The sequence below is a fragment of the Cyprinodon variegatus genome, unplaced genomic scaffold (genome assembly GCF_000732505.1).
Source record: "Cyprinodon variegatus isolate N-32 unplaced genomic scaffold, C_variegatus-1.0 Scaffold427, whole genome shotgun sequence".
NCBI lineage: Eukaryota > Metazoa > Chordata > Actinopteri > Cyprinodontiformes > Cyprinodontidae > Cyprinodon > Cyprinodon variegatus.
This window is the reverse complement of record NW_015150880.1, coordinates 171,771-197,071: the sequence shown is the minus strand read 5'-3', so window position 1 is coordinate 197,071 and position 25,301 is coordinate 171,771. Positions and strand designations below refer to the sequence as shown.

Below are 25,301 nucleotides of genomic sequence, written 5' to 3'. Positions count from 1 at the left end.
ATTTCTCAACCCATCATGGCTATTTTTAGATTCACTGTGCTGCTGTAAAACGTTATGATAAGGCTCATTTTTTTAAATCATACATTTCTAAGGTAGAGAACAGCAGCTCTTTACCTTCCCCTATGATCATACCTTTAATTAGAGAGCAGAAAGCGACACATCTTGCAGTTCTTTTCATCTGAGCTATTTCTGGTTGAACTTTGCTGTCAGAGTGCGGTAACAAAGATTCATGTCTGCAATGCACCAGACACTTTTAATTATGTTTTGGCTGATATTTGAGCAAGTCTTTCAATGTGCTACAGATAGCACCTTAGAAAGCTTCAAGTCATTTTTTTTAACTTGTCTAATAACTTCTATCAAATTTCCTATATAAACACGCCTTTATTTGCAACTTTAAACAGTATTTATAACAGTTTTATATCAAAACCGTGTATTTGTAATCAAAGTTTAAAAGGTGGATACCTTTTCGAGGTAAGTGTAGCTCCACGATTTGCCATCAGCAAATATTTGGGATGTGATTCTGCCATTCAGGTCATACTCCATGCGGACGGACATGGTGCCTCTCTGGATTCCTGCCACATGCCCCCCGGGGGAGTAAGTGACGTTAACCCCATTAAGACGACTGCTTGGAGCCCACAGGGTAGGCCGACCGGCTTGATCGTAATGGATCCGTAAGGTGAACTTCCTGTGATCATCGTAGACCTTTTCTGTCCGGGTGATGCGATCAAAGTCCAGCGATAGCAAATTCCTGTTATGAACCTGTTGGACAAGAAGCAGGAATGTAGACAGTTATTGCTAAACAGCAATGTCTACTGATGATGAGAACAAATGTTTTGGAATACATGTTTAAAGGTTTAAAGTTATGGAGAATAAACTGTTTCATTTCTTTTAAATAAGAACATTTTAACAGAAGTATTTAATCATAAAAGGTTTATTCTTTTATTGTTAATATAGCTTTTAATTATAATAGAAGAGCACTATCTCAAGAGAGCAGAAGCGGTTCGAGTAATGAAGAATTTCCATTTCTATTCTTTGTTTGTGTTAAGACTCACAGTCAGAGCAGGAGTAAGTCTTTTTTCGAATTAGACATGAGAGTCGCATTGATCATTAAAAATCCCTTTCTATGCAAAGTAAAATATTATTATCAGGCACAGATTTTTTTTCCCTTTATTTTAACTTTGACATCTTTTTTAAGTAAGTTAGTAAGAACAAATGTGCATGTTCAAATCCTAGTTTAGGCGATCTGTCAGCTTAGATAAAAAAATTGAGCTCTAGCTTCTCTTTACTAAAACCAGAAAATAAATTGCGAGAAAAATGTACAAACCAATTATATTTCATATTTTAACAACTTTGATATTGTGCATTCTAAGTTTATTGATTCCTATGTAATTTCTAGGTGCTTTAACACATATAATTATGAAAAAAAAACAAGCAAATAAATAAATAAAATATCAGACACAATATATTTTAGAGCCAGCAAGAAAACTTAATATTGAAAGCATTAAAGATATAAATATCTGTCAGCTTTATCACCCCTATACTGTCTAATGCAATTCACAGAAAACTTTTTTTTTTTTATTAAAAACAGATAATTTGGAAAAAAAAATACTTAGCTGTATAAAATCTGCAAATCGTTTATCTGCTATAATCTGTCATCCTGTATTATAAGCCCACTAATGTATATATAATCCATATTTTAACTTTCCTGTATTATCTGTATATAGTTTCCATATTTATTTAATTACCCTCTGTTTATATATACCTTTTATTGTCAATAGATACATTGTCTCTGTGCACATGTAAATAAAGATGTATATCTTGTATAGTATTTTTGGATAGATGCAAACTACATTTCGTTGCTTTGTACTTCTGACTGTAATGACAATAAAGTTAAATTTTTTTTTTGTTGCACTGTCGGTGGGTTTTTGCTCCAGTTTGTTTGTGACTGTTTATAAGGACTGAAGTGTGTTGTGGTTGTTTTATCAGCTTGGCCTCAGTTACACAGTACAAATGAGAAAATGTCACTGCATGCATTACCTCCTGTGCTGCCTTACAAAGTATGTGATGTCTAATTAAGTGACAACTATTTAGATCTGTTTTGACAGTATTGCATAATCTTTTAGGTCTGTCAAGTTTTGGATGCAAATTTAAAGCAACACCTATAAATGAAAGTACATGTACAGGACTCCTTTCTTTCTGTTTGGTATTTATTAAAAATAAAAAAGACAATGAGAGCACATTGGCAGAGCAAGACAAGAAACATTTCTGTAGACATGAAAGTGATCAGGCGATTTATTCATGTATGCGATTAAATTGTCCAAAAATAGAGACTTAGAAGATTCCCCTTATAGGCGCTTGTCTGGATGACCAAGTAGTAATGATTCTGACACACTGTTCTTTTTTTTTTGTTATTGGAGATAAGATCAAGACCTCATCATTTGAAAAATGAAAGTTTAGTAAGTGACTTCCAAGTTAAGAAATAATACCCTGCTGCATTTCCTTTATTTAATGAACTCTTTGAACTTTCAGAGGGACAATGGTTTGACTACTCTGTGAACTATCTTGGCCTGAACCCAACCGAAACCCAAACTATTTTTGTTTTTTTCTCATGTATCCACACTACTCTTAGACAAGTTCTCCTCACTTCTTTTTCCTATTCATATATACACGCAGGACTGAGCTGTTCGCTGATGTATGTAACGACTTAAAAGGTTTGAAGTTTTAGTTTTGATGCATTTAATGAAAAGGAAAAATAAATCCTAACTTTTCAACATTTGACCTGACCATCTCCGGTCAGAAGCGATCAAAGCAAAAATGGCCATTACTGCTTAATATATGATTTTTCTCCTCTTAAGCTTACAGCATGCTTTTTCCTGGATTAATCAAAATGCATGGTGTGTTTTAGAAATGTCAAAGGCTTAGAAGCCTGCTTATGGCTAGTATCCTGATTCATCCCACAGAGCAAGCCAGGCAAGGGCTAAGAAACCCTCCCTTTTTTCAATCTCACTTTAAGGAATGCATGCTTAAGTCCTTCATCTGTGAAGGGACAATTACAGCAACGGCAATTAATGCAATTGATACCCAATTGAGAGGATTACTTTAAGTAAAACCAAGAGAGTCGAGAGAGTAGAAGCAATCCATGGACATTTACAGGAGGCCAGAGACATCTAACTACAGGAATGAGAAGTGGGTCTGGGAGGGTATCTTTTTCATTTTTAAAAAGCAGTGGGAATTGGTATCTAACTGACCTATTTAGAGGGATATATACAATGGGGATGTCATGATACAATGTTTTTATTTTCAGTGCGATACCGATATTGTAGCTTTCAGAGTTGCCAGATACCGATATTAAACCGATACGATATTAGCACTAATCATTCCAGCTTTTATAACTTATTTTATACAGTAGAATGTTTGACAATGCTTGATCAAGTAATATTACTAAAACAGGGAACTAAGGTCAACAACAAAAGGTATGAAAACAACTGATTCATGTAAAATTGACCAATTTTTTACATAAAGTTTTAACAGAAGCAGAGAGTTTCTATCATCTGACATTTGTTTTTTGGCTAATATAGGACCGATAGCCGATATTAATACCGGATCGAAAAATTCTTAATTGGCACCTTTGCTAAATATGTAAAATATAACATAGATACATGTGATATTGAGATATAATCTAACACAAAAACATTTTTGGAAAGTTCAGCCTTAAAGTGAATTTAAGTTAATGGTAGAGGTGGTGGTGGAGAGCGTAGAACTTAGTCTTTAATTGTAATATTTCACAAGATTGGAGCATTCAAGATGTCTTTAGAATTACTATTCTCACTTAAACTTCAGAGCATGTGTTTTTTTTTTAGTCTGGGACCCTCCAGATGTATGGAGAAACAGAAGCCAGGATGGGTGTTACCAGCTGGCTGAGGGGTGTTAACAAAGGGTAGGTACATGTGGGCGTGGTTGTGGCGACAAAGATTTCAGCTGTTGTACTTAAAGGGTTTAAAATAGAACATATTTAAATGCACGATTGTCAGAATACATTTTTTTGGTAATTTAAGAAGTATTGCAAATGTTACTAAGCTGGATTTCTTTGTGAAAAAAAGATTTTAAATTCACAACACCTTGGTGTACCGCCGTGATCCGCTACGAGGTTGTGGACCCTTCGATTAAAACCCATGATAGCAAGTTATTAGTGTGCACATATGGCACCTTGGCTGTAAGGTGGCAAATTGAGACCGTAGTTGAAGTCTAATAAACCAAACTGCAACACATTTAATTTGAAGAAACAAATCTCTTCAAGGACAATGTACTATGTGCTTTATGCTGTTTTTTAATGGGAAAGAAAAGGACTGTTCCCCATCTACCGAGACATTTCAATACCCAGTGTCTCAGAATATTTCCAAGGCAACAGAGCTCTGCTTTCTGTAAGGAAAAGTTGATCATGCCGTGTGAGCTGATTTCCAACAGACTCATCTTGTAAAGGTGGAAAAAGGAAGAAAAGCATCTGACAGCAGTGATCCAAAGATCCCATGAGAACAGAAACCCACTCATGGGGAATAATTTTCAAATTGGATGCCGTCTCTTTAGGGAATATCTCAAAAGAAGTAGGAGTGTGGAAAAAGAAAGGAGACGGTTGCAGCTCACTGCACTCATAATGGTGGATTTCTAACTGTTCTGTGAACAACACATTACAGAGACATCAAATCTTCAAATCAATGGGAAAGATTTTTGTGTCAAGTGAGTCTTAATTTGCTATTTTACAAATCTACCTTCAATAAATTCTAGGAATTTATCTAGTCTGTGTTTTTTTTCGTTACCATCACAAGTTTGGATGTTTTTCACTGCGATAAACAAATGCATTTTTCTAACGTGTAACTCTTTTAAACAAAAGGTCCACCTGATAAAGCATTAAGATTATACTAAACTGTTACTACACAGATCTCACTTCTGTTGCTGTCTTGTATTCAGTGATGAAGAGGATAAAGAGCGCTTCAGTGATGCAGTAGCATCCCCAAGGGTACTCTCATTATTGTAAATTAACAACCTGCCCAAACTAAGAGGAGGGTTTGTTATCGTTGAGGGATATGGTCCCTGTTCCTATTGAATGTAAATCAGAAAAGAAGGCTTAGGAGGAGATGGAAAGCTGAAGACCTACAGAATGTAGGACCACAGAAAAGGTAAAAACCAGCAACCTATTTAGCCTTTAAAAGTGCAAAAATTAGCATAGTTCAACAGCTCAACAAAAATGGTCAGGGGAACAAACTGGAACTCAGACAGCAGGAACCTGCTTTCCCCTGTTGCCTCTGCTCACAACAAAACATAACAGATATCTGTGAAGTCAATGCTACACAGCTGCATATCTGTTTTGTATTCCAACACCCCACCCTGCACTACTCCAGCCGCACGCTGCGACACTCTCACCCAGCTGCCCACATAATATCACTTGACATGTCACTCAAGGTCGCTCAATGATTCCAGCTTTGTTCATCCCCCCCTGTTCTTGCCATTAGGCCTGCTCCCATTTCCCATCTCACCCCTGGGGGCCGTTGTCTGTAACGTACATTAGACGTTTTCACTTCCAAAGGGGACGACAGAGCTATTAAATGAACAGCCGATGACAGACAAAGCGGCACCTTCCCATTAGCAGTGTTGCCTCCCAGAGAACAGAGGAGACAACCTAAACTAAGTTGCTATTGGCTCTACACAGCCAAGCACACCATGCTGGCAGAGCATTATTCTTCACCGTTTGGCTCTATTTATTACATTATAAAACAAACCTGTTGGTTCTCTGTGAAGATGTTATTTTTTTCTCAGATTGTTTTGAAAAATAAGACTCAGATTCATTAGGTATGTCTCCATTCAGGCATTGCATCCTTCAAACAACCCTGCCCACTTAGACCACATCCTTCAAAGATTGCAAAAAAAATGAAGTCCGTCCCTCAGCATCTGTCCTCACCCTCGCCTCAGCGTCACTTCTGTCACCTAGCAACCGTGACAACATGAGGCATAGATCTATAAAACTATTGGAACCCTATTCCTAAATATTTTATATTTAGGAATACATATATTTATTTATATAAAGGAAAATATAATCTGAGACAATGCAGAAATATGGAATTATTTTCTATATTTGGTCTTACTAATTAAAAAAAGGCAGTGCAAATTACAACATATAATACTCTTAAAGAGTTAAGGGGGGAAAAAAATATCTTCTAGAAAATATACGCTCTGGGAAATTATCAAAAAAACTAAGGATTATGTAGTAGCTATTTGGCAAGAACAATTTGATTTATGAATGTTGATGAATTTTAATCAACAATATCAAGGATCAGTTAAAAATTTCTGGTTGGATAAAAAAAATGTGCTCTGTTTTGTTTTGTAATCTTTGAACAACTGCAGCAGTTGTAACATGGCTGCAAGCATATGAATATTATCAAATTATTCATCTCCTAATACATATCCAGTAGAGTTAAATAAAACAAAAACAAGCTTCAACATTCAACAAACCTACATTTTCTCCTCGATACTTCTTATAGAGTATGTGCAGCTGATGATAGCCAATCACAAGAAACCTGCCACTCCTCCTCCTTGGACAGCAAAACAAACAATCTGCTTCAAGTCACACAGCCTAAAAGGGGATGAATTTCTCTACAATAGGAGGTGCCAAACACATGTGCAATAATGGCCCAGTCAAAGTCAAGACCTAAATTCAACTGAAGATCAGTGGCAAGGCTTGTAAATGCATATATACATTTCCCCCCAGAGAATGGTGGTTCGATCAGGCATGGTGATCCAAATGCAAAGGCATACAGCACACTTTAGATTATTTTGTTAAAAACATTGTAAACATTATCTTGGATTTATCCATCACGTTCAGTAATTAAAGGTATAGTGGAGGATGTTCTTGCGGGTGGATCATCAAAATAAGTGGTCCTCCTTATTGTCAATCCTTCTGGTGGTATTTTTACGTAAGGTCGTCCTACGTGCTCTTCCCCATTTTCACTTACTGGTGTTGAGTCTGACATTGTTGAAAAAATTGCAAATCTTTAATTGGAAAGATTGCTTGCATGAGCAATTCAAACAGCAACTTTTATACAGAGCGTGCACGAGGAGAAATGGGCTCCTGCATGCTCTCGCACACATTTAATAAGCATTCCCACTCAGGAGAAAGGTACGGGGTTGTGCATGTGCATTTTTTTTAAAGTGAAGAGGGTGGGTCTTTTCAAGAATTTTCCATTATACTTTTAATCAAATAAAATTACTATAAACTACATTGCAATTTGCAGTCAAAAGAAAATGTGGAAAATTTAGGATTGCATACTTAAGACATTACGAAGGGAGGTTTTACTTGACAAATCTGTGAGTTTTTAAGGGGATACAACAAAAATATATACATATTTACTGAAACTAATTCGATTACACTCTGAACTATGCTTTGATGCTTTGCTCGAATATTAGACGTAAGAAATCCCCGAAGCATGATTCAATGTAGCCAACCTTTGCAGCAAACAGCAATAAAAAGCTACCATACAGGTTGTTAAGCCACGATTATGATGCCCATCATTTTGCCTCTGTTTATTTGCTTTAACATCACATCCATATGACATGATCCATATGACAGAATTCACATGATATGTGACGGGGGTAAAACAATTATTAACTCAGTTTTTATTATGTTTTCGTCATACTAATCTTACAAATGTTATTTAAGGTGCTCCCAGACTTTAGACACAATTTCAGACCCATTTAAGATCTCAAAAGAATAATAATAAAAAAGGTTCAAATAAGCAGGGCTTTGTGTCCATTTGTATAAATACAAAACTGAATTGAGCTTATACTATAAAGTGTGTGGACGATGGGAGCAGGAGAAAAACAAAGCAGAGACTGAGGATTTATTTATTTTTTCTTAAAGGAGGACATTTATAAAAGAATGAATGGAAATTACAAGGTCTCCATGCCTGTAGCACAGGCTAACTTTTGTGTTTCCTCCTACAGCTATGATGAGAGCTGCTGCCTTGTATTGCTCGGGGATGAAATTTTAATATTAGAGTTTGCTGGAGTGGTTTTGGAGAGTAAATAACAACAGGGGGACTTTGGCAGCTGCTCGTTCTTACATGGCCAGATTTGTTCAGCAGCTTCAAATGGTCCTTATCCGGTTTGAATGTCACAACACAGAAAAGCACATTCAAGGCACTTTTTCCACTCCATAGCACAGCATAATACTGTTCTTCTTGGAGCTGTTTTTTCCTAATTCATTTCCCAACACCCTACTGACGGAGAATTAGCTGCTCATCATGTTAGAACAGTAGTTAACAATACAATGAATGTTTTTGCATGACAGTGTGTAGGCTTGTTACAGTATAATATATTCAACACTATTAGGTAAACTGACTTAAGAAACTTACTTTAAAAATGAAATAAGAAGGTTTTTGGGCTTTGTTGTTTTTAATAATGGGTTAATATGGATCTGTACTGAAGGAACCTACATGAATGTGATCAACTAATTGGCCACTACCTTAAAGAGAAACATAAAAGACACAAGGCTAGATGCCACCTTATGCCAGTGGGTACAGAAGTCATCTTTTAATCAAAAGGTTGCAGGCTTGATTCCAGCTTCCTCCTGCCCCATGACAATTTGCTGATGGGCAAGGCAGGGACTAATTGTCAGATAGTCCAAAAAAGGAGAGCCAAACTGTCAACTTTTTCCATGTTACATTTTAAACTTTTTTGAGTGATTCCTTTTGTTGCAACATTTTACTTCACTAGGGCTATACCACTGATCAAAATGTAGTTCAATATTCCAGAGTGATCAAAAATAGACTGAATAAGTGTATATTAAAAAAAATAAAACAGATACCCAGAGTAAAACAGAGTCATGCCTTTGGTGGAACATTTAGAAACTTTCACTAAGCCATAGACCAGTTACCACCCCCTAGTCTAGGTGTTCCAAGACTTTACAAAGCCACTTTTGGTTTCAAAACCTCTGGGTAAGCAAGGAGAACTGCATTATTCTGCTCCTTACAGTCCTGTCTCTATGCTCTACCCATCACTTTTACACATTAATCTTATTAACAGTAAAGAAAGTAAGCTGTTGGACATCAGAGTGTCCAAACTAAAGAATTGTTGCCAATTACAGCTCCCAGTTAATGCCTTTTAGAAAATACTGTTGGCATCTGAAACGGCTCATTCTGTGCAGCAGCTCAGTGATGGTGGCTTTATGAGCAGAGGGGGAGGGCATTGCTAGTTTTCTATAGATTAAAAAAGTCAGTAAGGGAACATATTAAATGAGTGTGTTTAATTGTAACTGCAACGAAATACTGTGGGTTTACTGTATTTTTTTGGGTCTTTCATCCTTTAAAAACTTATAGACAATTCAACAAAAGAGGAACATCAGTAATTGTTTAGTTCCTATTGACTTTTATTTCACTAATACTGACAAAGGAGATATTAACTAGAATTTACTGGGTGAAAGATACCATACTTATGACAACAATTTTACGAAGTTTATAAACTCATCTCTTAAATTTTTTTGGACTTATTTGGTTTAATAACAAAACACTTTCAAAAACAAAACACAAGACTTCATTAAACCGAAAACATCAGTAAATCACAAATGGTTTAATGATAGACTAACTTATACTCAAATACCTGAAATGTGTTTAAGTCATATCACCATAATACTTGCGCAAACAGCAGCCATATTGACTTTTTATATCAGAGTATGTTATATTAGTTTTACTTGTAAAAATGTCAACTTTTGAGTTTAAATTCAAATAAACTGTGTATTTCAACCAAACATGCAGTTCTTAAAGATTAATGTATGTTGTTTAAGAGTGTTTTTGTTTCCATATGTACATAAAAAGGAAAATATCTCAGGAGGGGACTATTCAGTTACCTCATTCTGAGCTGACACTTTTCTCTCTAGACTGGTTTAAGCATCACTACTTTAGGTTAATATCTGCTAATAGTTATCAGACCATTTCTACAGAACATGAAACCAGCAGTTAATCTAATGTGTCACATCTAAAATTTTTGAGAAGCTGTTGTCTTACCCGCAATCTACGTCCGTACACGGTGACTTGGCCGCGAGCCTGCTCCTTCCTCTGCCTCCACTCCACAAGGTTGAGGCCGTTGTCAATGGCTAGGGTGATGTTCCTCTTGCTTACCGTGGGATTGACTGTCCCGGCCAGCAGGTGAGGTTCAGTGTACAGGGAAACCTCCATACCATTGGCCAGAACAAGCCGCAACGAGCCGTCCAAACCAATAAAGTAGCTGTTCCGAACTTGTTCTACAGATGTAGAGAAGACATTGGAAGGGTTACAAAGGGAGAAACAGCCTAGCTGATGTAAGAGGAGCACATCTAATAACTCTTGTGAGGCACAAGTATAATGACCTAAAATGGCCGCACAGCAAAAAAGAAAGCCTTTAGCGGCAGTATTTAACCAAGCCACAACGGTAATGTTCAGTTTGTGACAACAAAGATCAATAGTGCAAGGTTTCAAAGCACCAGTAAAGTAAAATTTTACAGCAGTTGCAGCGGCCTGGAGGATGCTGAGATATGAAAACTATCAAAGCTGCTGGCTTGCCTGTGGCCATAGAAGAAGCAGGGCATGCACATTCCCACTGATTCACAGGGGATAAATCTGAACCTGCCTGTTTCTGTCCCTGGGTGACAGCAAGCTATGTTCCACTTCAAGACCAGTGAATAATGTTTCCTCTGAGCATCTTACAGACGTCCACAAGGAAGATGTCATTCCGGCTACCTCTAAATATGCAGAAAAAACTAGGATATCTCTGGTAATATTTTCCTGCACCTCTCATGCTACTTCCTCAGTGATTTCAATTAATTATCTGGAAGTAATATCTTAAAACTCAGAGTTACTTCAAGTGGTCAGATGACTCACAGCTAAATTAATGAAAAATGTGGTCATGCTTTTAACTTCTGCCATTAGGCAACCTAAAGAGACTTAATGTCTGTCTGCACAGGTAGAGGGTTTGCATGGTGTTAGATGATATTAAGTACAATCTTTTCAAACTGTTTCTAATTTTTTATGGTAAGTGAGAAAATTAAGCTGATTTTGTGAAGAAAAAATAAAAAAGCCCTGCCACCTGTTGCCGAGCTTAGGCTAGGCATACACGGTACAAATTTTTTCCCCTTTTCAGGCCGATTCTGCAGTAGTGCGAGAATGTTTTTAATCGGTCAGAGATTCAGCCTCCTCATGTGTCCTGGGGCAATCAGCCTCTCCCGACCACCTCCTGATCAGGAATTGTAGGGTCAGGAGTAAATCAAACATGTTTGAAATTCAGTCGGCCCTTGTGACGTGTTAATGGGTAAATCCTGCTGTTGAAGCAGAGCTACACGTGTCTACGACCCGATTTACCATAATCTCAAGCACAACGCATGTGCAAACAAGGGAGTTCTTTTTCTTCTTCCAGACTGACGAGTTTGACCAGTTGCCATCTCTTGGCACTGAGTCCGACGTGTGGTTTTATGGTGTACAGTGTGAGCAGGTAGATCACATCAGAGGGTCATACAGTGTAAGAACTTACATCGTTAGCTGTGAACTTTTAAACCCTGTGATTTTATCGTTTGAGCTGTAGCCGAGTAAAAAGATTGAAAATATCGTACAGTGTATGTCCAGCCTTATTTAATCCATGCTGTGTTACTGTTGTGTTGACATGATATCCCCTGTCATTTTTGATACATGAGGGTTAACTGACAGTGCAATTAAGAGTGAAATTGACATCACTTAGAGTAGGTCATCCAGACAAGTTTACCTCCATTTTCAAGCATCTAACCAGATTCTGTTATAGGGGATTTTCCCTGAGTGTATGATTTTCATCAGCATCTAATAATTTTGTAAAAACATTCCGCTGTTAAAAAACGTAATACAAACATTAAGAACTGGTTTTATTAACTGGAATATAAAACTATTTTAACACTCTCTACACGTCTTCAGAATGGTCGCTCTTGGGTGTGGAAGGTCATGAAAGGTCAAATTTGGTGCCTAGACTTATTTAAAAAAAAAAAAAGAGTTGCGACAAAGCTACTCTGAATCTGAATAATTCAAATAATTAATTTATTATTTTATATAGGTATGCATACCTAGATTACAGTGTCCAAAGTTCACATCTGTTTATTAATTTAAGACATTTGCTCTGGTGTTAAATTTCTCATAAGCATGTCTATGTGAGGGTAACTTATCTGAAGTTAAAATGTTAAACAACAGTGAAAAATTAAAGATTTAAATACTTGTCAATGAAAATCAAGATATTAATCATAATGAACGGTTAGAAGGAGGGATTTGCTAACTTAGCAGATAGAAAACATCGCAGTGATGAATAAGCTATCAGTACCTGGTCGGGGCAAACAGGATGTTATATTGTTTTAGTACTATTTGTCATTGAATTTCCTGGAGGATCTTGTGTGGACCACCTTCACTGTATTTCCTGATTCATGCTTATGACGTAAAATCAATTCTTATTTTTTTCTGGAAAATAGATGTTTTCTAACACATGTTCTTAAGAATAGAAGCAAAAAGCAATACAGTTTTGGTTATGGGCAATCATTTAAAAGTGATCACACAGCTGGCATTCTCCTATTAATAAACCTTTACCTGAGTCATCTACTTTTTTCTCACTATTGTAAAATAAGGGGAAATTTTGTTCACTCTCCACCAAAAGTGAATGGCATCTGGAAAGGTCAAACCTTGTATGAAAAGCAAAACCATACGGGTGCAGTCTATCGCCTTCACTGCCGTAATGTTTTCAGAAACAAAAACCCTTTAGGATATTTTAATTACATCTCTTAAAAGCCTCTGAAAGTGCAAACTGAGCCACAAAGTACTTTCACTGCAGCAATTTCTAAAAGAGGGTTGGCTTGTAAAGATTTTTTTTCCCCCAGCTCTTTTCTTGAAACTAGTTTGCCTTGAGGCTTCCTAATGGAGCAGTAGGCCTTCCTGAGGAACAAACTTCTGTTTCCAAAGTTCACAAAGACACATTTAATGTTTCACATTTTGGTTCATATATATACTGTTGAAATTACTGTATATAAGAATGGATACATAATGGATTACTGTTAGGCAATCTATTCATTACAAGTAAGCAATTTGCTCAGTAATTTGCAAAATTGATGCGATCTCTGGGGAGTCTCAACAACCCCAATGTCAAGTTCAATTCACACAAGATACCATTAAAATGTTTTTTTTTTTTTTTATAAGCGATAAAGGATCTCCTTTCACAACTCTTCACTCTTTAGTGTTGAACAGTGCCTTACAAAATACCCAGTGCAACTAACTACTGTACGCAAAGAGACCAACATACTAGAATCCATCTGAGTGTAATTTATTTACAGTATAAATTCAGCTGTTCTAAGAGGACCTTAGAGTTTTGTTAGAGAATAAATGCATCATGAAGACAAAGGAACACAGCCAGCAGGTCACCGAAAAAGTTGTGGCAGCGCTTAAATTAGGGATACGTTTGACCTTCTCATGGGGAAGTGTTCCGTCCATCATCTGCTAAAGGGAAAGAGCATGGCACAGCTGCAATTACCAACACCCTGAATGGCTGGAGAGTAAAGCATTGGTTAGAGAAGGAGGAGCTCAGGAGATCAATAGCTCTGGTGGAGGAATGGTTTCAGTAGTTCACTCCTCAGATATGGCCTTAATACAAGAGTGACAGGAAGAGGAAGAAAGCCATTACTGAGAGGAAACCAAAAGAAGTGGTACTTCCAATTTGTCAAGAGCCATACGAGGGACACAATAATGGTGGCAGCATTGTGTTTTATACTGTGCTTTATGTCAGAGGGTACAGAGAAGCTAGCAAGATAAACTAAATACAGGTAATCCTGTTAAACCTGTTAAAAGCTACAGAACTCTTAAAGATATGGTGGGAGGTTCACCTTCTAGCAGGACAACATTCAGCCAGCACAAAGGAAGGATTTCCAGCCAAACAAGCAATTTTTTTGAATAGAATACGTTTTTACCTCCATTGGATTGGTGTTTTCAAAATAACTTAAAAAAGTTATAGGCAGATGTTACTGAAATTTGCAGACTGGGTGTGAATTGTGACTGGCAACAAGTGATAAAATGTTGGTGATGATCCGGATCCCCATGTTAACCCAGGAATTCTTTGATAGATTCTGTAAATACAGGCATCTAAAATCTATCTAATATCGTTTAGCTAATTGATGAGGTCTGCGCTCTCCGATTTTATTCCTATTACATAACTAGACAGAAAAGCTACAATGTATGAGGCAAAAAGAGCTAATTATCCTAAAATAATCTTAAAGTAGAGTAAGTAATGTAAACTGAGTAAAATCTGAAGTTGAAAAAAAAAAAATATGGTAGGAAAAAAAACAACAAAAAAACATCCAAAACATCCTACTCTATCACTGATTAAGACATTTTATTGTAGCATTTGTTGGGATCAGGCAAATTGTAGCTTCTCCAAACACTGAGAACTGCTTCACAGAATGCTATCAAAATTTCCATTGACATTCTGAAGCAGGACAAAGAAACTTTAATCTCTGCTGGTCCAATTTGACTGAGCACGAGATATTTAATGATAAGGAATGAGCCATAACTTTCAATCTATTCATGTGCAAAGCAGGAAGAGATCCCCCTAAACTAAAGACTTGGACCTGTATTTATAGCAAAAAGCACTTCTTGCATAAATATTATGTGGTTGAATACAAATGCACTCTTCACTTTTGTATCAATTTCCCATAAATTCCCAATTATACGCTGGTCTATATGCTCGTCTATCGGCCTAAAAAATGCATTCAAGTTTGTGATTGAAACGTGACAAAATATGGAAGAGGTTCAAGGAGTATAAAACATTTTTTTAAAGGCCCTATATTGCGTCTGCTTTTTGTGAACACAACTGAACAATGCTCACACAGCTAGGAAATTGTTACACACTCCCAAAGACCTCAAGAAAAAACGTAGGATGTAAAATAAAAAGGAAAAAAAAAACCTTGAACTGGTGACAGTCATGCAGGGAGCAGTGATGAAAGGAGAATGTGTGCCTTTACAGCTCATCCTTTTAGATTATTCTATTTTATTAAAATTGAATAATAATATAGATTAAATACTTAGATGCAATATGATGTACATATGCGCTCTTTGCCAAAAAATGTGGAGCTCAGAAAAAAAAAGAAAGAAATAATCCCAACACTGAAACCCTCACCTTGCAAAAGTGTGTAGAAGTTGCCAGAGGCTGACAGGTTGGTGGTGACTGTGATATCCTCTCTGTTGGAGCCCTCAGTCTGAATGCGAACCGAACTGTCGGCTTCTGTGCGGTAGCTGCTTACTCTGCCAGTGGGGTAAGTGACATTGGTGAGTCGCCCGTAACTGTCATACCTACAGTTAGCAAAGAAAAGGAAGGGTAAAAGGAGCTGTTAGGGACAAAAAAGTTAAAGGAGGAATGACATTTTACTGAGAAGTATAAAGTACTACATATAAACATGATAATTTGTAGAATTTTTGACCTCTTTTCTATTTAAAGGTAACTATATATTGAGAGAAATAGACACATTATATATATATATATATATTTTTTTTAAGCCCTTTATTTCCTTCTTGGTGTGACAAACTGCATAATCTGTTAACACACGCTACAAAAGCAAATCAACCAGTGCAGAAAGAACAAGATAATAAATTCCAAAGTGTCACCTTTAATTGCCACAGCACGATCAACGCGCTTTAAAGGTAAAATGCTCCGTGGAGTAGTTATAAGATTATACAGGCTTGAACCTTTGTGCTTTACACATTTCATGAATAAAAAATGAATACAATTGCTGCTTCATTTGTAATTAGCTTATGATAGAAATTTGTAATAGAGCACAACATGGGCCAACTGTTGCACCTTTCGCCCCTCTAGAGTCTCTGACTTTATGCCCATTTTAAATGGCCTGCAAAACTCTATTTTTTAATGCCTCAACTAAACAAAGACATTTTCAAAGCTCTATGGAAATGAATCTTTGTAGTCATGATTTCATTTATGTAGCAATTACATTTGATTATCATTATACTAAACAAAAGATGATGAAGGTTAGACACTCATGTTCAATTTAAGCAAAACAATTCATTGTTAATAATCAACTGTGTCTCTGAGGAACGTTCATTATGTCAGAATTCTGAGTGTAAATCTGGATTTATCAAATGAAAGGGTTATATATATCAGTTTAAATATCTTTAATTTGCAAAGAAACTTTGTAGATTAAAAAAATAACACATTTGAAGACCACTTTTGATCGGCTTATCAGTTACGGTTGACATGCAACAGGAGAAAATAATTAACCTCTTCTAAAGAAAAATATTTCACACCAAAGACGAGAAGACACACACCTTCTTGCATTTGGAAAAACATCTTATTAGCTTAAAAGATTAGCAACATCTCTTAAGCTCGTTATGCAGCCTATGATAAAGAAGCACTGAAGTGCAAATCCTCAGGGAGATGCTGTCTCTCCTCAGCCTACCAATCAGTTCATCACGTATACAAGAAGACGAGTGGCCAAATTGTTTCATTCTGCTCCAAGAGCACATCAACACTGAACAATTTGAAATCTTTTAGATTGCCTGTTTGAGGAGTGAATAGGTAGTACATTACTTAGAATGAAGACTTTTATCTGTGAACTGAATACATATTAGAAAGCCCTCCTATATTTTGCCATCCGCTACAATCAAGCCTCTAATAAATGAGATGGCCGGGGCTGGTTTACAGATATTTCCTCAGTGCTGCCATCTCAGATTTCCAATATGGAAAGGAAGAGTGGAAGAAGGATCATCTGTGAGAGATAAAAGTTATCTGATCCGAGCTGCACCAGGCACCGCTGTTCACACATTTTAGCCAAAGTCCTCCTCTTCAGGAAATAGAAAATAGCATCGTAATTAGCATCTAAGCGTATAATCTTTTAAACCTACTCTTATTTATCAAGGTGATATTCTCTCTGTGTTTTTTTGTAACCAAATGTTTGCTTTAAAGGAACACTTAATTCATTATCTAGATTCTTCTCTTTAACTGCTTAATTTATGCAACAGAATGTTGTAGTTTGCTGTTCTGGAAAAGTCCAATAGAGAGAAATCTTTGCATGTGGTGGCTTGATCACTGACCCAGACTCTTTCTGTCTCAATTAGAAGCTGTGAGCGAGCTAGCTGAGCTGCTAATGGCTCCTGCCTGCTTTGGCTCGGCAGCCCATTAGTTTGATTTTTCTGAACAAGAGGGGCATACAGGGGCAGGGTGCTTAAAAAGAGAGGACTGGTTTCCCCATGGTTGGCCATAAGTCTTTTCAGATCGGATTACCTCTTTCTGACATGCTAGCTGCATGACCTTTCACGCTATGGCCAAACAATGGGCTGGACACTTCATGTCAGCATCACCTGCAGCACAGTAAATGTCAATTTTACGCAGTATTCCCCTATTTTGTTTTCTGCTTGCTGCTAAAATTATGTATTCCCCTCTCTCTCTTTCTGTGCACACACACACACACATATATATATATATATATATAATATACAAATGATTCCTTAGTCATGAATTTAAGTCAAAATGATTAAAATACGAAGTGTTTTGGAAAAACAAATACTGCCATATGATGGTACAGTAGCAACATCGTTTTTCTCCTAGAATTGCAATGGTTCTTGTGAAACTTTCTCTGCGTCCAATTTGCAGATAACGGAACAAAAAATCGAAATGGGTGATGACTGTAGTCTTCCATGAAGCATGATGATGGCAGCATAATGCTGTGGGTTTTTTTTTTTATTTCAGGATGGGGAAGGTGGTCAGAGTTGATGGTAAGATGGATGCAGCCTAATTCAAGGTGATCATGAGGGATGATCTTTTGTTGTGCTGAAAAAGTCTTTCATCTTTCACTTGTCCCTTTCTAAGATGGAGGTAAAGCTACAAATGAATGTTTTAGATCAGGGGATTCCAAATGTGGTCCTCAGGAACACAGTTCGTCATGATTACGACATGTCTCTGCTCCAGCATATATAATTCAAAAGACTGAATTACCGTATTTTCCTAGAGGGAGCACCTCACTATAAGCCACACCCACTACATTTAAAAAAAAAACATGAAAACTTACATATATAAGCCGCACCGGGCTATAAGCCACTGATATCTACTGAGCTGTCCCCCACCAAAGAGGAGGCTCTAAATTATAATAATAATTTTTTTATTTCCAAATTATATCTCCCTCTGGCATTTAGGAAAAATCCAAAGAAAAGCCGCACCTTCTTATAGGCTGCATGGTTCAAAGCGTGGGAAAAAGTAGCGTCTGGAAAATACGGTACCTCCTCAGAGGGACTGAAGGACCGCATAGGCCTGTTCATTACCCATTTATTCTAGTCAGGCATGAGGAGGCAGGAAAGGCCAAAAACATATAGCACAGAACAGGATTTCCCAGAATAGAGACTTCAACGTAATTGAAAAAACTTTATAAACGCTTGAAAAAGTGTTACAAAAGTTGTGTCACTGACAAACAAAAAGTGTCATCCTCTTTTAATTGAATTAATATTTAACTGATTCCATGCCTTTTCCAATTTAAGATGACTTAATAGATTTATAGTTACCCTTAAGCATTAGCACTTATTATAGGAAAACAGTTATCATGGGGTCAGGAGTGTGTCTGTGCATACAGTTAATGTCAGTGCAAATGGGTTCGCCAAAGGATAAATTCAGCAGATGTCTTTTGTTCCCTAGTCAATTCAAAGGCTCACACAATGTCTACACTTAATGAGATTATTTTGATCTATAGCAGAAAGGATATAAGCATATAATTATTAATAACAGTAAATGGTTAGTTGTGTATTTCGTTGGATGGATATAAATGGATTTGATGGCAGGAAATTCTGCTTCAGACCCTTAGGTGATGTTCTGACCTTCAACGCTAATTATTCAAGGAAAAACAAATGCCCTTTATTTGGTCTAAATGAAACAGGGATGAACTGATTTGCCTGCAGGTAAGAACACAGTTATTGCTTGACTTGAGAGAGAAGAATCAGGAAACTGAGTAATTGAATCTCTCCTTTGCTTCCAACAGGCTATAATGAACAACTTTCATGGAAAAATAAAAACAATCCAGAAATATAAAATATACGTTTTATGTTTAAGAATAAAGACAACTGTAAGTATGCTTATTTAAATTTACATGCTTCAAGTTTACCATTATATAGTAAAAGTGTCTACTTTAAATGAAGTTGTCAAAAATACTCTGTTGAAGAGGATGGCATAATTATTATTTTTATTTTTATTTTAGAGGATTTTTAAACGAAAACCTACTCGACTGGGTCCTTTCCACTCAAAACTTAACACTTCCCCTACAGAGTAACCATGAAACATGAGAAAGACACCTGAAAGACCAAGAGAGACCTTACTAAAGACTTTTTTCTTTGAATAAATCATCACTTAAGCTGTTATTACATTAAAATAATGTCAAGTGCTGCACTTATCCTTTGTGTATATACAGACTTAAAAGAAATTACTATCCTGAATCCATCTTTAATAATATCTTATGTGCAACTGTTGCTCCATTAGCCTGCAGTTTCTTACATATAAGTAATGGTAAGGACTAATATCTAATAATGACTAAGGCTGTTTTGCAGAAGAAAAAAAAAACACAAGCCGAAAAAAAAACAAAGTACCTCTGGCCAAAAAATACACAAAGGTTATTCTTTCTACCAGTAGAAATGAAAATATATGGGTGCATTACTGCGTTCCACTTTTTTTCCTAAGCATCTCAGATGACATTCGAATCAAACACAGGTGATAAATATGTGTGCATGTTAAACCGAGCGTCTGATTATGTGTCAGAGTTATATTCAACTAGCGAGGTGTGACAGATGTCTGAATAGCAAAGCTGCTTAATCACATGTTTAGGAATGGCATCCTGTTAACACAGTCTCCTTGTTTGGTACACCGCACTAGGATAAGGGACAGGCTGCTCACAAGTCACCAGAACATAGAATCCTACGCTCATATGTCGACGAGTGTGGGTTGGTTTTCAATTGTTCCCACTCCGTGTGTGGTACACCTCTGGCTATCTGGACTGTTTTAATGAGCATTCACATCCCAAAGGGTTAAATTTTTCTCCACAGCAGATGCATCTCTATTCCTTCTGTATCCAACAATGGAGGGTCTGCAGTCTGTCACTGCGAGGACAGGAGCAGATGAGTAACATATCACTCAGTAATCCTATTTAGTATGATAACAGCAAATAGGATTACACTCATACTTTCGCAGGTTTTGCGTTTTCACAGACTCGACATGCAGCCATAAGAGGGCAGTTCTTATTCCAAAAACAAAAAATATATATTTTCTATGTACATGTTTCTCAACATCAGTATCTTACTAAAACATGAAACAAATGCACAACTTTTCATCATAAATGAGGTCTTGAGTATGTAATTGTCAGTTATACTTTAGAGAAAAAATGAAGATTAAACCTAGACTCAACTTCTCAGGCTCAAATCTCTTGGCAAATCACTATCTCATCTATTTAGTAACTAAAGTAAGACTGAAAGTGCAAATAATTGTCATTCTGAGTCTTCTACACACATTTATTTTTGTGTGCATTCCAAAAAACAAAATAAAAATCCCTAAACTATTGAGTCCTAAAAAAAAGACATTGAAAGAAGCTTGTAACCCCAACTAATACTGGTTCCAGATATCAATTACTGATAATAAGAACTCTGATAAACAACGTTTAAACCATTTTATATCTGTTAAATGCTTGAAGCACAAGGATGACATACATATAAAATCTTTACTTATTTTTCAGCCTTGACATCCGCTTTAAGTCTTACCATGAAACTGTTATATAGACAGAATGTCAAGAGGCTTGGACCTACATCTCATTATTACTCGTTGAGGCACTGCAGACATTATTCAGGAAATAATTCTTAATATTACTTACTCAAAGAAAGTTGTCCATCCGTTTTCATTTGTCTTCGAAGCAAGAAGTCCTGAGCTCCCATGGTAGGTCATTACAGCAAGTTCTTGGCCCTGTGCAGCAACAGTTTTCAGGGCGTTGTTGGTACCGATGGTGAACCAAAAGGTCTGTCCATCAGGGACCATTAGCCACAGGGGCATTCCTGTAGTGTCTCGTCGGATGGTCACTGTGTTCTTGTTTTTATCAGTGATGCCACTTATATCTCCTGTTCCTGTGTAGGTCAGATTGTAGAGGTGGTCTCCTGTTGTCAGACTTTGTGTGAAAATGTGGCTACCGTTGGAATCAAACAGATAGAGTTCATCATTAATTGGAGAGGATACCTCATACATACTGAGGGGATTAAGATAGGGTTTGTTTTTCCGCACATAGCGGATGCGAATGTTTCCAAGATCTGCAATATAAAGCTCTCCATCTGGACACACTGCCAGGGAAGAGGGTGCATTCAGCTTAGCATCCTTGGCATAGCCTCCATCTCCAGAGTAGCAATCACAGTTGACGTCATTCTTGCAGTCGCAGCCACTTGGTGCCCCTGCAACCAAGGAGATCTCTCCGTTGGTGGACACCTGCCGTACTCGGTTTATTTTCTTTTCATCTGACTCTGCGATGTACAGAACCCCATTGTGGGATACAGCCAGGGCGTTTGCTGACTCCAGAGTTGCATGAATGGCCACCTTACTCATAAGAAAGTGATCGATGCCAGGAACTTGGCAGTGCATGGGACGACCTGCTACAATACGGACCTGATGATTTTCTGAGACCTGGAGAACAACGTTGTTGTCAAGAACATACAGGGAGTTGTCCATGGGGCTTACTGCCAGGTCTGTAGGCCACTCAAGGCGCACCTAGAGGGAAAAGATACAAATTAGCTTCTAGTTACAAAAAAAAAGATCAGAAGTATTTCACAGAAGAAATACAAAAATGAGACATCTGAATACTTTGCTTTCTCTTAAACCTGACTGCTTTTTAAAAGCACTCAAACACCCTGAAGTTCTGTAGTCACAGTGCTTTTTATATCCAACTATTGTCATGATCTTGGTGCTGATGGCTGGCTTGATTGCTCATTTCATTCACCTGTCCAGTTCTGCCCTTTTTCCACCTGCTCCTGCTTCTATTTAAACTCCTTGGTCCAAGCTAACAGTGCCAGATTATTCTTGTGCCTTTGATGTTGAGAGTTCTCCATTACCACATTCCTGGTATAGATGCTCCAGACACTGATAACAACGGATCCAAAGTTCAAATAAGCGTTTGAAGTTATTCCACTGTCTGCCTTGCCTGGATTCTGGGTCCTCTGTTCTGAAACCTTACAACTATAACATGTTTTATCTAAACATTTTAATGATAAACCAACAAAGTAGAGTGCATTATCCTTTGCATATCATTAGATTCTCCAGAAAACAGTCCCTACACTGTTATTTAAATAAAGCGGTGGCAGAATCATCCTATAAGGTTGTTGATTTAGCAAGGATAAGGAAGTTTGTGTTAACTGTTTTGCATGTGCATGTTGTATTCAAGACAAACAGTGTTTGATAACAACCTAAACATGCAGCAAGAGCTACAGCATAATAATGTTTTTTTTTTTTGGTACATCAAACATTTTTGCTCAAAATCCATCACAGAAAATCCTAAAAAAAATGCAATGCATTTTGTAGTTATGATTTTACAACATTTGAGAATTTAAAGGGTCAGAATAATTCTGCTATCCTCCATATCATTATTGCTACTCTTTGAAAAGTGTCAGGAACACTCTTAACAGAAAAGCCTGCACTGCTTTTGGCTTTTTATATTATTAGTTATTGTTCTACTGACAATGTGTCAGGCTTTTAACAAATTGAAAAGATTGGTTTAATCCCATTTACTGGCCTGCTTCTTCCTTATTGTCCCACTGGGATCTCTAAGAAACATTATATAGAGTGTCATATTTCACTGTGAGCCTTGTAGCACAGGGAAAGGCTACTGATTAAATCATGGACCAAAATACAAAAAAAAAAAACTAAAGATACAATTAGGCTATAAAGTAGTAATTTACCAACTGTCTGAATATGTTAACAAGCAGTAAATTCACAAGTGTAGGTTTATGATTTTTGAAAAGACAAAATTAGATTTAAGGATTAAACACAAGCCCTTTTGCACATATCTACTTTTTGCACCTACAGTAATTCAGTTTCACTATAGCGAAGTGATGCTGGCAGAATAATTTATTTGAAACTGACAGGACACTGAGTCCGAGTGGAAAGAAAGATAAATTCAAGCATCACTAAAGATTCATATCTCATAAAGCTCCTGTCGCCTTTCACAAGAATGGTGCAGCTTTAAACAGTAGAACAGTTTGCATACAACAAACAGGTGACTGACAGAGGATACATGACAGTTTCCAGGGAGCAAAAACTGCATTTACTTGGGTAATGAAGGGGGAAAGACTTTCAATTTCTTAAAACCTATTTCTTGTCAACACTGCTGGTTAAATATTTTATGAGCCTGAGTGTGGAGTAGCTCAGGGGACCTGCCTGTAAGGAGGTTTTCACGCCACTCTGACTGATTAGGGGATATTTCCTGAGCTGCTGTCCCACATGCTGTAACCCGATCATACCCTGCACTTTATACAGTGGGGCAGCTGTCAGCATTGCCTGCCTGATAGGCCTATTGCCAGCATCCGTCCTGAAAGGGGAAAAAAACCAAAACACTCTCATAAGGGGAGGGAGAAAATCCAAGACTAGTGCTAACACAACAAGATTTCCCCTTTTTTACATTCTCAATTTAAAAATTAGTATCAAAGTTTCTTTATAAAGCTCTTTAAAGCTGCTAAGACAGAATCGGCACAGAGTGGTTACAACCATCAAAGTATAAAAATATTTTAAAAAATCACAGCTTCAACGCTGGTATGGTCTTTCATCAAGTCATTCCAAAGTTTTCTAGAACTTTTTTCATGCACTACTTCTGCACCTCCTGTTGTTCCACTCAACCAGTCAACTAAAGAAAGCTACTAAACTTTTCTGAGCTTGCAAAAGCAAGGCTAGTTTATTAAAATTGCACCATTTATAGCAAAGGTGATCTAAAATATTTTATAGAATATCAAAGAAAAGACAGAAAAAAACTATATTTAAAAAAGATTATATAACAGCAAAGATGCAGAAATATTGTAATAATTAAATACTTTGATTTAAAAAATGCTGTAGATTAAAGGTTTTTGTCACAGAAAGTGAACTCTATACTTTGTCCCTGTCAATAAGTAGTAAAGAGATCTAGGAAGACCTTTGGGGTCTGCATTCGTCATAACCTGAGAAACTAGTCAGAAACATATTTGGACCCAAAGCCATGTTGTACTTTAAAGGAATTTAGAAAATCTATTATTTGTTATAGAGGGAGCCAGTTTAGTGATTTAAGAAGAGGTATGAAATTATCGTTTTTTTTTCTTGTTTTTTATTCTGCCGTTGGTTAGAAAAGAGCAGCACTCTATTGGATGTGCTCCAACTGCTTCATTCATGTTTTTTTTTACCGTACAGTAATATTACAGTTTGTTTCATTGCAGCTTCTGTGCTGTAGTGTAGTCTAAAGCCTGAAGACAATTTTTTATCATGAAAGTGTATGTTTGATCATAAATAGCTCTTTTTATGATTTTTGTCTGAAATATGACTTTGGACATTGGATTCAATTACATATTGTTGATGTGTCAAAATGTGGTTTCTGAGGTTTCATCACTAAGGTTTTTAGAGCCTTCCAAGGGTCTGGTTGTCTGTTAGTCTGTTCAATTTATCTAGATGCTGCTATGATCACCAGGTAATCAGAAAAGTCATGTCTTGTCTCTTTCTCCGAAATATGCCTTTAAAAAATCTGTAAAGGCTTGTTTGATAAAGGTTTAGACATTGTTACCGTGACAATAACAGTAAATAAAATGAATATATTGTAACAAATTTTATCCATTGTATAAGAAAAATATAACTTCCTTGTTCTTTTTAACTTGTTATTAAAGATATAAAGTGTTTCTTTTTTATACACGTCATGGTGAACCTGAAGCTTTGTTTGTTCTCAACAGGTGTTCAGTTTTTCTACACTTGGGACAAAAAGCTGTTGCCAGACTGGGTGATGGTGAAAAAACCTTGGAGAATATTGTAGCAGTGTTATGATTTATGCTGTGTTTCGCACCAACTTTTGTGCTGTTTTTTTTTCCAAATGATTCCAGGATATTTATTTCAATTACCAGACCAAAATGGCCAGAAAGGGCAACATGTGTAGCTGAAATGTGTAGATCTCTCAGTTCTATTACAATTTCATTTTTATGGGTTGGTTTATTACAAACTGTGAAAATCCTAGAATAATTTAAATATGTGGTGCTTTTGAATTGAAAATCACTAAA

At 36.8% G+C, this 25,301-nt stretch overlaps 1 protein-coding gene across 11 annotated transcripts in view; it reads right to left on the bottom strand.

Annotated features, from left to right (window-relative positions):
• The window catches only part of tenm4 (teneurin transmembrane protein 4), a 183,830-nt gene that overhangs the window by 12,276 nt on the left and 146,253 nt on the right, over positions 1-25,301 (bottom strand). For all 11 annotated transcript variants that reach the window (XM_015388539.1, XM_015388540.1, XM_015388541.1 and 8 more), the window contains 4 exons: positions 20,915-21,792; positions 15,187-15,359; positions 10,050-10,285; positions 463-759 (listed from right to left, as the gene is read on the bottom strand). In XM_015388539.1, the coding sequence (XP_015244025.1) occupies positions 463-759; positions 10,050-10,285; positions 15,187-15,359; positions 20,915-21,792 (1,584 nt within the window). The remainder of the gene's footprint in view (positions 1-462; positions 760-10,049; positions 10,286-15,186; positions 15,360-20,914; positions 21,793-25,301) is intronic.